At 43.8% G+C, this 14,694-nt stretch overlaps 1 protein-coding gene across 1 annotated transcript in view; it reads right to left on the reverse strand.

Annotated features, from left to right (window-relative positions):
• EMC1 (ER membrane protein complex subunit 1) overlaps positions 1-14,688 on the reverse strand; it is a 17,369-nt gene extending 2,681 nt beyond the window's left edge. The window contains 19 exon segments of the mRNA XM_006031493.2: positions 1-10; positions 12-46; positions 695-814; positions 1,393-1,554; positions 2,160-2,309; positions 2,559-2,758; positions 3,590-3,706; positions 4,621-4,717; positions 5,574-5,696; positions 6,579-6,638; positions 7,314-7,385; positions 7,933-8,100; positions 8,582-8,731; positions 10,121-10,247; positions 10,961-11,089; positions 11,701-11,794; positions 12,303-12,368; positions 13,006-13,130; positions 14,622-14,688. The exon segment at positions 1-10 is cut by the window's left edge and continues 69 nt beyond it. Coding sequence (XP_006031555.2) covers positions 1-10; positions 12-46; positions 695-814; positions 1,393-1,554; positions 2,160-2,309; positions 2,559-2,758; positions 3,590-3,706; positions 4,621-4,717; positions 5,574-5,696; positions 6,579-6,638; positions 7,314-7,385; positions 7,933-8,100; positions 8,582-8,731; positions 10,121-10,247; positions 10,961-11,089; positions 11,701-11,794; positions 12,303-12,368; positions 13,006-13,039 — 1,914 coding nt within the window. The 5' untranslated portion in view covers positions 13,040-13,130; positions 14,622-14,688.
• Between the last annotated feature and the right edge of the window lie 6 nt (positions 14,689-14,694).

Here is a 14,694-nt window from a genome sequence, read left to right on the forward strand (position 1 = left end):
CTTCAGCTGATATGGTCATCTCCCAGCTCTCCTCTGTCGTCAGATCCTATAGAAACAAGGTGCAATATGTGGCTTTATCTCATCCTTCAAAGACACAGTCTCCATTTCCATAACAAATGGGGAGTGCTCCTAAAACGTTCCATTGGATTTACCACACCAGATCAAACCAGTGTTCCCTCTGGCCTGGCATTCTGTCTAGGACAGCCAGTTTCTCAGAACAGGCAGTAGGGTCTTAAGGCTCTAGGGGAAAGAACGTCTGGATAACTGTGCTCTCATTTTCTCTCAGCCCCACAGTGCTTTGTACCAGCAAAATAGAGAAATATGGAAGAACTGTTCCTTCTTTTCGAATCTTGCCAGCCTACAGGAAGAAGTCACTGATGAGTCTGGATTCTTCACTAATGCATTTCTGCAATTGTGAGTTTACAAAGACTTTACAAATCTTTGGAGAACCGGAAGAAGTCAGTAACAAACTCTACCACTCACTCATCACATCAAAAATCCCATTAACCACTACAAAGAGCCATCGTACTAATAAGCCTCTGAGGCAAAGGTGTTGCTTACAAAACTGAGAGTCGGTATCATTCCTTTGGTGGAACACAAAGGAACCACCCTGCTGCCAATCTAGGTTCTGTATCATTTTCTGGCTACCTGAACTGAAAACCCATATGCAGAGTTCACCTTAAATCTTCCATACCTTTCGCAGCCTGAATCCAGAGAGCTTGCCCTGATCAGCATCCACTAAGTAAAAAAATATCGAGGGAGCTATTTCTTCTAACTGGCGGAGGACATTTTTAGTTGCAGGGAAAGCTGTAACCTGGGAAGGTAAAGAAAACTCAGTGAATGTCTGTTTACAAATTTACAAGTAAAAGTAATCAAGTCCAATGAAACTCACTGGATCAGATTTACCACAGATGTAAGTTCCACGGACTTTTATTGCTCAACAAAAAGGTGGAATTCAACAAAACAAAGGCAGAGGGCACTATTCTCCTACACTGGCTAGTAAGAAAGACAGCCAGTTTGATGCAGATTAAAAATATAGGTGCGAGTCTAAATAACCAGGGAGGTTTGCCAATCAGCACATGACTAGATGGGTTCTCTTGATGTTCTTCAAGTGCAAGAACAATTCCATTTTTGGATACAGCTCAGCTTGCCCTGTAGTGTGAGATAACCAAATGCAGTGAAGAGCGTTGTGCCACACAGTGCAGAGAAAAGGGTTCTTGGTTACATGGATAAGGAAATGATTTAATATGGAGTTTTATCTTTATGAAGTCCCCTCGAGATAGTCTCATCTCTTTTGTGAATTGCAGCTTGATAACATTTTTATCCCCTGACCCACAAGGGGAGAGATTTATCCTGGAGATGGAGAATAAGTTGCCTTGTGGTGGCAAGTACCTTCAATTCATCATCAATCAGAAGCAACACTTTGGCATAGTCTTGATCCATGATGGGCAGAAGCAAAGTCTGAAGGATTGGGCGCTTTAGAACTGGGGGAGCCACCTGACTTCGCTTCCCAAAGATGGGGTTGAAGACATAGAGGGAGCTCATCTTGGTCTCCTAAAACACACAATGCAATGGGAAACTCTGAAGCACAAACAAAGAAGAGAGTCAGGGTTTCTCCTAGATTCTAAAGCTGTCTGCAAGTTTGGCCCATTTATAGCTGGAGTTTAACTCCCAACAGCCCTTTCCTTCCTTCCCTGGGCCCCCTTCCTATAGGTGAAAGTGCTGGGTATTGAAACTCCCTGTTCTCAGCTGATTCCACTGTACCACATAAGTTATATTAAGTTTTGACTGGATCCTACACATACTCTGTCCAACATAAATGAAGATGCCTTTCCTTTAGCTGGTTGCATACTGCTTGGTGACTGGTAGCCTTTTCTATCTAGCTAATGTACACAGGCTCTTATTTTCTACATGCAGCTAGCAAAGGCACAGGGTGAAATTCTCTCTTAAAATGTAGAACAAACATTTAAAAAGCAAGCCAGATATTTTGGCCTTGCTGCTTTGCATTTCTTTGCATCTCTCTTCCTGTCACTTGCCTGTTCTATTCTTTTTGGCCTAATCATAGTGAAAGCTACTTTTCTGAAGGGTAGAGGCTGTTGAGGGGGAATTTCACTTCTATACAACTAAAACCCATGTGAGGTGTGGGGCAAAGGACTCACCTTGTCTTTAACGAGCAGTGTACATTGTGGAGGGTGTGGGAAGTGGGCTGTAGTTCTCTGGACCATGAGTTTAAAGGAAGAGCCAGGCCTCACGTTCTTCAGGTATTGCTTCCATAGGATGGTGCCAGAACTACTTTCAATGCCAAAGAGCTGATGGACAGAGACAAAAGGAAAGCCAACACCTGTAAAAAAAGGTCTTTCACATCCAAAAGTTGCATTGAGCTTTGGGCTATGATGAAGAGGAAAGACCTATGTCTTTTCCTTGTCCACAATAAAATACTGCTGGTATCCTCACACCTTTCCTACCCTAGCACGAGTCCCAGACACTGAATTCCAGCCCCCTCACCAAGATTGTTTTCTAAGTTCCAGAAACAGCTTTCCAAGCCCTGCTCCCCTCACCTTTCCTGAGGCTGTCACCATCAACATCATTTTCTGCAGGTTGAACTCATCTCTAGCCAAATTGTCAATATTGATCTCATTCTTAATCTGGCTCCGTGGCTTTCTGGCATCATAGAACATCTTCCAGAGGTGAGCAGTCCAGGCCTGTAATAGGATGAGCTGGGAGGACAGGCGCTTCAGAAACATCCCCAGCAAGCCATCTGAAATTGGCCAGTGACAACAGTTAGTGTAGAAAGGAATAATCACAGTGGGGGAAATGAACACACAGCAAAGCCAATCACAGCCACAGTCTAAGTCATGTGCTGCCATTTATACACTAAGAAAACTCTCTACTTCACCCTTCATGATAAGCAAATCATATGTGATCCCAGTGCCACCCCTTCATTAAACCAACCCCCTGTCCCCAGCATAGTGCATAGCCCAGGCACTCTATACTTTACAAAGAGGCTTGACTTGAGATCACTCTCTTCCTTGGGTTTTTCACCCTAGCCATTCATATAAGTGCACAACTAAAGCTAATGGGCATGCTGAGACTGCATCTCTGCACTCAGAAACACAAGGAAGACAAAGACCCACCAGAAAAGAGATTGTCAAAAAGGACAGGAAAGAACTGTATGACCACTTAGGTTACCTTGAATAGCTGCATCCAGGACAGCAAAAAAACAAAATGAACAAAAGGCAATTAACAATTCACTCTTCAGAGTAGGACAACAAAGGAGACTAAAAGGACAGTTTTGGAAAGAGTCACCTGGCTGAAATTCCTTACAAGACTGTGTTCAGAGAAACCACAGCTAGAGAACATGCATGATCTAGTTGCATAAGAGAACTAGACAGACCACTCCAAGCCTTGAAAATCATGTGCATTTCAGTTAGCTTTGCTCATACTTTCTACAGAGGAAATCTGGGAGGTGAAATCCCAATGTTAGGGATAAAGATGCTGAAACTATACTAACGGGTAAAAAAAAAAATAGTAAAACTAAACCCCTTCAAGCAGTTTAAACTTTTCCCCTCAGTGAAGCCTTGACTGTTACCTGCTTTCTTTCCAAACTCCCCTTCCAGCTCAGCCTGTGCACCTGTCAGGGGTAGATCCACCATCTCCAAGCTTACTACTTCTGCCAGCGATTCCTCTCTGCTCCACAGAACTTTTCCTGAAGGGATACAGAGTGGAGGTAACATAGACAAATCAAAGAAAAGCACAAATGTGTTTCCCTTCTCAGCAATGAATGCAGCACAGAAAACTGACAGAACAGAAGCTCTTTCAAACCTAGCCACTTAAAATGGACTGCCAACTATCCTTAACACTCAAGACTGATATACTCACCATCTGGCTCTCAAAGTTAAATGTGTTTCATCACAACATGCAAAATGCTACATTTTGGAACCAATCGGGATATCTATTTTTACTGTATAATATATAGCAATATCTAATCAGTGACAAGAAAACCATTTTATTAAGCTATAGCTATTGCTGAAAGGACATACCAATGACTTGCACTACGAAGAGTCCGGAAAGCACTAAAGTCATCAAACCATTTTTTTCTTTACATCTGAGCTAGGAAGTTCAAACATAAACATTCTTGCAAGGCCTGAGATTCAAGTCACTAAGATGACCTTCAAACCCAACTGTAGGTAACATTATTTGCGTAAGTAGAGTCCCTTCTTTTTTTGCTGGGACCTTGAAGAACAACCATGATATGACTTAGATCACTATCCTGTAGTAAGTTCTGAGCAGAGAGAACCAGGAACTCCTGACAAGTTAACTAAAGCCAACTAGACTCCCCTGTCCTTCCCGCCCCTTGAGAATGTGACGTAACTGGATTCTCACCTGTGGTACTATAGAAAAACTTAAGTTGTGGGGGCAATATATTGTTAGTCTTCACTCTCATCCATGGGGTTTGGCGAAGTAATTTTTACAATGATCGCTGAACTGACACCATTCAAACTTCAGTAATTAAAAGACGTCTGCATGCAACAACGGGGCTGGATTCCACAACCCAAGTCCTATACTCCTTGAGTCTATGTAGGAGAAAAGGGATAACCAGCCAACCTGGTTCCAAGTTACCTGGCTGCTGGAGGAACACAAGCATGTGGTCTTCTGTTTGCACCAGAGCTCGGTAGCCCACAGAGTCATCTTTCTTCAGAAAGACTTGGATGTACAGCTGGGAAGAGGGGTTACAAGGAAAAGGGAAAGGAAGGCTTTAACCAACTGCTGGATGAGAAATATACAATTCAACCCACAAAGTAAGACCAAAATAAAAGGAGTTAAGATCACTCTGTTCTACTTAAGGTTTGGAAGCAACCAGTGGATGCTTACTGTAAGGCTAAAGGCTAATTTATATGCTGGTCAGACTAGTCTGGTTGTATATGGCACTTATGGTCCTCCAGGTATCGTAAATTGCTGAGACTAACATAAGGAAACCAAAGAGCAGGTCAGCAAATGCAACAGCTCTTTTGTGGTTGGCAATATTCTTTTGCATGACCTCAAGGCTCCTCTCTGCCTATAAAGTCATCCTGACTCTTCGAGTCCAATCCAGCTGTGTTCTGAAGCTAAATCCAAAATAAGCATTAACACCACACCTGGCTCATGTGCAGCACAAGTACATGGGGTTTTGCACACTTCTCATTAAGAGTGACCCCAAGAACTCTATTCAGCCCTGGCAGTTAAGAAGAACTACCATTTCATGCAGTACTGTCCACCTTTACTACTTCTGGCATTTTACATATGTGGACAAATCCCATTAACCACATTTTCCAGTTGTGGAAATTAACACACAGGAAGTGAACTAAATTGGTCAGGACCAAACAATAAGTTAGTTTTATAGGGAAAAGGAGAATCCAGCTCTCCTTGAGTCTCAGAAGAGTGTCCTATCTAACGGACACACCGCCTCAGATAAGAGTCTTTTCTGTTTGAGTGGAGGAGCAGCAGCAGAAAGACTTCAATAACAGGGTTTATCTATGACCGAGGTCAAGAGAAACTCCCATCCACCCCCCTTTCAGTGACAGGCCCCATCTTACCTGCTCAGGCCTGGCACCACTCTGCTCAAAGTTGAAGGTTATTGTGGTTTCCAGGAGTCTTTGCCCAGTTTCAACCAAATAGAGGTTAATATTGTAGGTGTGGTTGGAACAGGCTGGGAATTCCTAGAACATTATGCAAAAACAAGCTGAATTAAATGCGCACAATCTACACTTACACACGGCCTTTTCTCACAGATAACTGCATACTGTGCTTCGGAATAAACTACTTACAGGGATCACTTCCCAACCCTACAGTGCAGGCTTTCTGCAGTAGAACACAGCAAGTGCCTAACAGCACGTAACACCGCACACCAGTTTGAGGCTAGTAACTGAAACTACAAGTAATATTAGCTTTTCCAATTTTATTTCCTGAGAGCAATTGCTGTAATTTTAATCCCACTTGCAAAAGAAAAAAAAGGAAGGCAGCAGGGGGTGGGAACCAAACCCACACACCACAGAGCAGGTTCTTATAACATGTTTTTTCTTCTATAAAGATCTAAAAAGTACTTTATAAGCAATCATTTGAGCCTCAGTGCCTCGGATACATGGCATCAAATTAACGGGCAAACTGAGGCACAAATGGCTCTAAAACGTTTGCTAAATCACTAAGAATATCGGTGGCTAATCTGGACATAGAATCCATATTTCCTGGTGCCCTGCTCCAAGTACTAAGTAGCACACTCTCCTTCTAAATACATTGGAAGCTCTAAATAAACTTCCATGTTTAAAAAGTAGTTTACCTTTTTAGGATGGGAAATGGGGGTCTACCGAAGAACAGTCCTTAAATTAAAGGCCGAGAGCCTGTGTTCAGCCAGCGGAATGGTTTCAGGAAACACACAGCCCAAAGGTGCTTTTGCATAAAAATTAATCAAACTGTTGCACAAATAGCACTCTCCAGAATAACAGTGTCCCTCCTCCATTCTGCCTCTTATGCTTAACAGAGAGGAGCAGACCAATGATTACAAAAAATGCCTTTAATTCCTATGAATGAGCTAATGTCCATACCGGCCTATGGGGATGTCCCAAAGTGTCTCCAGCATGAAGGCCATCCAGACTTGCAGATTTCTGCAATGAATGTAAGAATAGAAACAGGGCTTGTAAACATGACAAAGGCATGGAGAACACAGCATCCTAAGTTTTTCACAAAAGCAAGTTCTCTCTCCTAGCTCTGCCGAACTTGGGCAAATGATAGTCATACTGATAAAGCAGAAAGCTATGTAATATCTGTGAGAGAACATCTGTATTATATTTTACATGTATAGGATGTGTACCTTTGCCTCCTTAATTGAGTTGCCTTGTTTGAATTCCCGGTTAACTCAGGACTACAAAGAGGTTGCAATGACACCTAGCAAAACAGCAGCAAGAGAGTCTTCTGTATCTAGCTCCATACAAGTTACTAACACAATATTTGGACCATCAGCTGAGGGGAGAAGTTATTTAGTTGGCTCCATCCAGGCTACTATGTCTGGCTGTTCCCACAGCTAATCTGGAGATGAAAGGTAACTTCGGAGCTCACAAACCCTAGAAAATGGGAGGGTCATTTGAAATCAACTTGTCACAGCCTCAGAGAGGAATACTTAGGGAGTCCAACCTCAAGCCATGTCTGTCTATGAAGCTTATGCTTGCCTAAGTTTTATCAGCTTGCATCAGTCCACTTTGCATAATTTTTGCACTTTGTTGCATCAACTAGATCCTACATGGAATTTGGGTATATACCCTGTGCAACTGGGTTGTACTAACCACTTCATTCCTGCAGCTCAGGACAGCAGCCACAGTCTTCTCCCCAGTTGTTGCAAAACTCACCAAAGTTGCCTGAAAATGGAAGGAGCAGAAATAAGAACATGTTCAGAGACTTAAACTAAGCAGGAATTAAGAAGAGTGGTCCCCACTGTAGTGAAGTGAATTGAAATGCAGAGGAGTTTGAGTGGAAAGGGAGCCAACAACCCTAACAGATTTCTTCATAATCCCTGAGTACAATCACTGAGCATTTACCTTATCTCTAATTAGCTAGAACAGGTTACAATCCTTTGTAGCCACCAGCCCACTGGAACTACCAGCACTCACAGTACTGAGGCTCTTTGCCCAGCCCAAGTCCAGTATTAGTAAACTTACTCTATGTTTACAAGTGTCAGCAGCACAATGTCCCTAAATTGATTTTAAAAACAACATAGGTGAGATAAGAACTGTTTTCAACTGCTGCTGTAGAAGGCATAATTGAAACTCAGTGTATTTTTTCATAATGTTTAATGCACGATTTATACAGGAATTTGTTTTCCCGATGAACGTAGCCACTCCTACTCTCAAACCCACTGAAATTTCAACTTCAGTTCAGTTCCATGGCAATATTTGCCTTGTTTACCTGCTGGAAGTCCCGGAGGTGACTTAGCAGCCCATGTTTGTACTGTAGCAGTGTGAAGCGACTTGAAGATAGCTGCAGGAAAAATTGAGTCCGGGAGACACTGACAGGACTGGGTTGGGTGGTTAATATCCTCGGCTGAAATCTGTCAGCAAATTCCAGGTCAAGTGACTGGGAGGAGGAACAAACAAAAAGGGGGAAATTGAAACTCTTAGACAACCAGAACAGATGCATCCCTTCCCCACAAGCAATCCAAGCTTACAAAGAGTTAGGCCAGTGGTTCTGAATCTACCATGGCCCAATGACCTACCATTGAGGTAGACTACATCAGGCTATAGGTAGAGGCATAGTGAGGACCTCTGGAGTGTCTATAAGGTTCCCAACTGACACTGCAGGAAGGACCAGTTCCCATGACAAGACATCACAGGAAAAGTTGAAGAACTAAAAACATGGGCACAGAAACTACCATTAGATAGAGAGGATGCGATCTCTTCTCCCTCCACCAAATTATTCTGGTATGTATTAAAGTCTCCTCCCCCAGTACACACATGCTGGACACTCCTGAAATTGGTGACCCTGACATTGCTACTCTGGATTGGCTAAGTGAACCTCAAGTAAGCTGTGCGTGGAAGACTATTTGAGGGTGGCTTACCTGTAGCGGGATTTGTTTCATCTCGTGTTCAGTCTCCAGAGATAGAGCATAGAGTGAATGTGTATCAGTGTCCACACACACCAGCACTGCCTCCCCTATGACATTACAGGCACCACTCAGGCTCTTCATCCAGGGGGCTGAAACTCTTATCTGTTGGGCAAGAAAGATATGGCAGGTTTGCAAACCTACAAAGAAATTCCAAGGGGAAACTTGGCTGTGTCAGTTTGCTTCCATCTTGCTGGATAGCATGTGGTCCATGGCTTAGTGTGCACGCCAACACTTGTCTTAGTTACGCCAATAAAAGCCAACATAAAAAAAAACCAGAAGAATTTAATTTATCAACCAAGAGTGCATCATTTTTGTGGAATATTTAAAACAAGGACATTTTAACCTGTAACTGAAGGAGAAATTGTCATCAATCTGACACCGAAACCTAACTGCTCTCAACTTTGCCGTGAGTCCACCAGACTTTGAAGACATGCAGTTGTAAATTCAACTTCTGGGTCCCCATGCTATTCCATGGGGAGAGGATAACATCTCATCCATGTATCATCAACAGCGTTAACTTCCCTAGCTACCGTGCTAAAGATGAGAGTGTCACAACCCAAAGTTGTGGGTTTTTTTGTTTGTGTGTGCTTCGGCACCGCTAAATTATGTTCCTGCTAAATTGCAGCTTCTTTGCATGGTGGAGTTTTCTGCTGCAAAGAGAACCCGCGCGTGCAGAAGCATTTCCCGCCGTTTGTAGCCTTCTTTGCATGGTGCATTTCTTTTGCATCATGGTGATGCACGATGCAAAGGAGTTCCCGCCATTTGTATTTAGATTCGCGCCACATTATTGGCCAGATCTAAATTATGCCCACGTGGCGGCTAGCTATTGGCTTTTTTGCCCGTCAAAAAAGGTTGGGGGGTGAGAGAGACGCAGAGAGAGAGAGAGAGAGAAGATCTCTAGGCGCTGCGGATTCCTTCGAACCCAACGCCTCTCTCTTAAGAAGGCAACAGAGGTCTAAACAGCCTCTAGCCTCTCCCTGTCGTCGAGCGCGATCCTAGACGTATCCCTATCCTATAAACCCAATTTTCAAACCCACGGAGTCTTAACAGCTCCAGGGGACCTGGGAACCGAACAGAACCCACGGAGATTCAGCAACTCCGTGAGGAAAGAATTGCCGAACCCGCGAAGCCTAAACCACTCCGGGGTCAAAGAACCGAGTTTGTCAGAGTCCTCCAACGAGGATTCAAGAGAAGCTGTGCCTGGAAAGCTGTCCAGCCTACACCGCGACCACCTTGGGTGTAAGTAAATAATCTTTTCAATCAACCATTACGCCTCCGTAACTGATTCTAGCTCGTGCGTACCAAACTGCCCCGCGGTTTTCTCCGGCCCCGCGTGCCCGGGCTGCTGGCCACAGCCTGTGTGCACAAAGACAGGCCCGGCTCGCGCACGGATCGGGAGCCGGCCCGCACAGAGAGTACTTTTGGTACACAGGACCCATTCTAGAGCCAATATGGTGACAAGAGCTCCCATCCTGAATCAACAAAATCTACCTGTTTTGAAATGTCTCCATCCTCCAGGCTGAAGGTCAGAACGTTCAAATGGCTTCGAGGAACAAATCCAATGGAATATATCACCCTGGTTCCATAGGAATACAACAGCTGGTACTGGGCGCTCTCACTGTAAGAAAAGCAGCAGCAACAAATCACGTTGTACAGCACCCAAACCTGTGCTTAAAGCTCCCTGTTCTACAGCCCTGTTCAATGTTGACATGAGTCTCACAAGGAAAGACTGGGTAAACCACCAAAAATGTAGTCAACCAGAAAAATTCTTCACATTGACACAAACATGCCTTAGGAATTCCTTTTCCTCAGTTTTATGTTCCAGTGCCGCATATAGTAGGCCCCGACATTCTGACCAGAAGCTGCTATGGTGCAAAGTGGCTTGCTATAGTTAATACAGTTCTTTTATTAGTAGCTTCCTGCTTCTCTGCATGAGAAATCATCTCCTGATTGATTTCTGTCCACTGCCCTAAGATACTACATGACTGCTCTCTCGAGTCTGTAAGTACTGTATTATGCACAAATCACAACACCCATGGTTTATAATCTGCCAGCACTAAAAAGGCAGCAAAAAGAAATGTGCCCATTCATTTTGATGCACTAGCCCCCGTTTCCCTCCTGATATTAGGCAGATGGACACTCTCTTCATACAGTCCCTCTCTCAAGAGATCTATATGCTCACAGAGATATACCAGGAGAAGGAACAAACCCCTACATTTGGTTGATGACATACGTGCATAGTTAAAAAAGCACACAGGTACCATGGCAGAAAACAGGCTCTGAACCAGTGATCTGTATGTGATCCTCAAGTACTTTGTTTCAGATTTTTACCTTTCTGGTAAATGCTCCACCCATTTCTGGTGTCCATTGGAAAGGTAATGAAGAGAGAGGGCAGACTTCTTCAGGACAGCCACGTACTTTGCCACATCCTGCAGACCTACTAAACTAGCCACCTGGAAACTAAGCACATAGAAATGGGGAGTGAAGTGATGAACACAGAGATACTACCTAGCTCCTGGAGCCATAGCAACCACCAAGTAACAGAAAACAGCCATCTTCTTCCCCACCACAGTAGCTATGACCAAAACCTTTCCCAAAAAAATAGCTACTCTCCATTCTGTACAGTTGACAGTGTAGAACTTTAACAGACAGCTCTCTAGAGATAGACATGATGGACTGATTTCAAAGTGTTTTCAATCACAGTTTCAATCAACAAGCAGGAAACTCTAATCTAACTCAAGGTTTTCATTGTGTCTTGTATCTGACAAGCCCAGATACAAAAATCTTTAGCCTCATTTTGATGTAGATTTAAAAAAAAAAAAAAAAAAAAAGACAGTTCACTCTCCTGCCAAGATTCCCTCCTCTCCAAGCTGGTCAGCAGCAAGAACTATACCAGGTTACTACAGGATCAAGTATTAAACTTCCTTTTAACAACAAACTGCAAATTCAGCAGCCCTCCAATAATCCCTCGGGTGCCATGTTAGCAACATTTAAGCTACTTTCCTTAAAATATACCTATAGGGAAAGCAAATTTCCCTTTCTGAATTGACAGTCTACTCAAGAGTTCCCACCTGCCAGTGTCCAGTGATGTTTCCCAGTTCAGTCCTCCAATGTTCGTCTCCCAGGAACGCAGAATACGCCCACCACTGGACACAGTAATGGCATCTGGAGTTGGCATGAGAACAACCCTATTACTGTTTTGTTGTCTTCATTAACTATTTCATTGCTGATTCTACAAATTACTGTTCTACTCACACCAGTAGGACAGTACAACACATCTGGCATATGCAGTTACCCAACTGTCACCTGGTCAGCTGCACAGCAGTGAGGGTGGTCTCGATGTAATTTCCAGACAATGCTGTGTGTTGTAAGTCACTTTTATTCCTGGCACTAAAGGCCCAGGGGGATGAGCACAAATCATAAAAAACATTTTGTGTAGCTGTAGTCCTAGCCTGCACCACATGGCAAATCCAAGAGAGCAGAGCAGTAGGAAATAATGCTCATCCACACAGAAGAGGAAAGGCCAAGAAGTAAGTACATATTAACAATGTCTGTCCCCACCACAGGATCAAAGCCATGAGCTCTAGCACATTTAGCCCTGTACTGAATCCTCAGCTATAATTCTGTAAAACCAAACACAGGTCACACTGGAAGGCCTAAATGCTTTGCTTACCCTGTCCATGGATCAGCATGGCATCTATAGCTCCTTCAGGAGTCCCTTTATCCACATGGCGCCACACTGAAAGGAACAAGGCATCAAATAAGAACAAGCTTCCATCTCCCCCCACGTACATTAGAATCGCCTCCATCTTCTTTCCAATGTCATGCTGATAAAAGGTACCAGGTGACAGTGCTACAGACTGACAGCATCTGTTCAACCACAGGGCAGGTACAACATGAGCAACACCAACACAAACTTTCACATAACTGCCTCTGAAATGTGCCTCATCTGTAACCTGGAAGAATAAGTCTGAGGGATGAAAGAGAGGAGTTCAAATGTCATGCCCCATTTAGTTCTTGGTCCCACTATGTTGGTTAAGAACAGATCTAGATATAAGCAAAGGCACAGACATGCCATATCAGCATCTAATCAACTGATATTTGAAGATGGGAAACAAAGCCCCTGGGCATGAAAGAAATAAAACTGACAAATGCAGAGAGAGAAACATGCAGACTCCTCTCTCTAGAAAAGCTGAAGCCATGTCTCATTCACCATTTACCACCTAATTCATGTTAAGAGGGGCAAAGTTCAAGCTTTGAAACAAACTGTAATTTTTCAATTTGAATATCTATCATGGCTTAATTTTGACCCCACATGTGCTAGTTGCAATGTGAGGTAGTAAACAGCCTAACACGTAAAGCCATGCTCCACTCACAGATTTCTCCATTTCTGGAATTCAAAGCAGCCATCACGTTTTTCTCCGTAGCCACAATAAGCTTCTTGGACCCTTGCGAGGCTTCCAAGGAGGCAAACTTGAGCTTTCCCACATACTGCTGTCTCCTAAGGAAGAAAAGATTCAGTACAGGTGTAAGAAACAAAAAGAACGTATTGCACGAACCCCCTTCTTGGGGGCCTTCAAGAGGAGGCTGGATAGATATCTGGCTGGGGTATTATGATCCCTACACTTATTCCTGCAGGGGGTCGGACTTGATGAGGTCCCTTCCAACCCCAGAAACTATGAATAGGAAAAGGATGATAAAAATTAGAGTACAGGTACTCCTCACTTAATGTTGTTCCATTATTACGTTGCTGATCTATTAGGGAACACACTCGTTTAAAGTCGCACAATGTTCGGTTATAGCGTTGTTTGGTTGCCGCCTGCTAATAGGGAACTACTGTGACGTAACTGGACTCGTTTAAAGTCGCATAGTTCAAGAACGTAAGTACGACGTTAAGCGAAGAGCGCCTGTACATGATTATAACACAAAAGACAGGGCAATCACGAATGCCATTGATGAGGACTGGCAGAGAGCAAGCAGACCGATTTCCTTCTTAGTTGTGGGGTGGAGAAAATCACTTCAGAGAGAAGCTGGACTCTGACGGCCTGGGACTCGATGTCAAATCCAATTCTACAGAAGTTCAGACCGAGCTAGAGCAACAGTTCAGACTTGAAAGACTTCAGGTACCCCCTGGAAAATGCAAGCTTTGTTTTCGGGTTTTCTTTGGGTTTTTTTTGTGTTTTTTTTTTTACTACAGAAAAATTATAGAGCAATTCTTCTGTTGCAAAAACTCAGAAAAACCACAACGGGTCGGACTCCTTTTAACGCTATGAATCCCTGCACCAAATCCCCGGGTTCACCTCGCAGATCATGTTTGCACCCCTAACAGCACTGATATTGTGCAGCACCCCATGGCACCCTTTTCTGTCCTCACCGAATATTTCAGTTGAAATACTTGCAGCTATTGGGACATAACATTTAACACGAGGGTACTTTTTAATTATATTTTTCGTCCTCGCTGAATATTTCAGTTGACATACGTACTTGCGGCTATTGGGACATAACATTAACATGGGGTACTTTTTAATTTTATGTTTTTATTCTCATTGAATATTTCACTTAAATTCTTGTGGCTAAATGGGACATAAAATGAACCTTTTTATGTCCCAACAGCCACAAGGATTTGATTGGGGTGGGGGGAATTAAATGCACCACACTTAACGGGGTTCAAATGTTATATTCAGACAAATGCCAAGCTTTTATGTGGAAAGAAATTATTTTTTCTATAATAAGGTCACACTAGCGTGTCCTTCCTTTACACTGCCTTGCTTAAATTGAAGGAAAGCAACCCAAAAACAACGGCAGTGAACCCTGCCCCGCGGGCCTCACACCGTGCCGGCCTCCACTCGTGGTAGCGAGGCGTGTTGTGAGGCGAGGGCCGCTTACAAATGGATAATGAAGCGCTGGGAAACTGCCCCCCACCCCCTCCACGTGTGTGCCGGGGGTGGCTGGTCCAAGCCCCCCCCAGCCCGTGTCCCGTGTCCGCACGCACCAGTCAAACTTGCCCACTTGGTCCTCGTACACGGCGGCCACCGCCAGCGGCGACAGCAGCAGGAACAGCACCC

Source organism: Alligator sinensis, unplaced genomic scaffold (assembly GCF_000455745.1).
Source record: "Alligator sinensis unplaced genomic scaffold, ASM45574v1 scaffold1719_1, whole genome shotgun sequence".
Taxonomy (NCBI): Eukaryota; Metazoa; Chordata; order Crocodylia; family Alligatoridae; genus Alligator; species Alligator sinensis.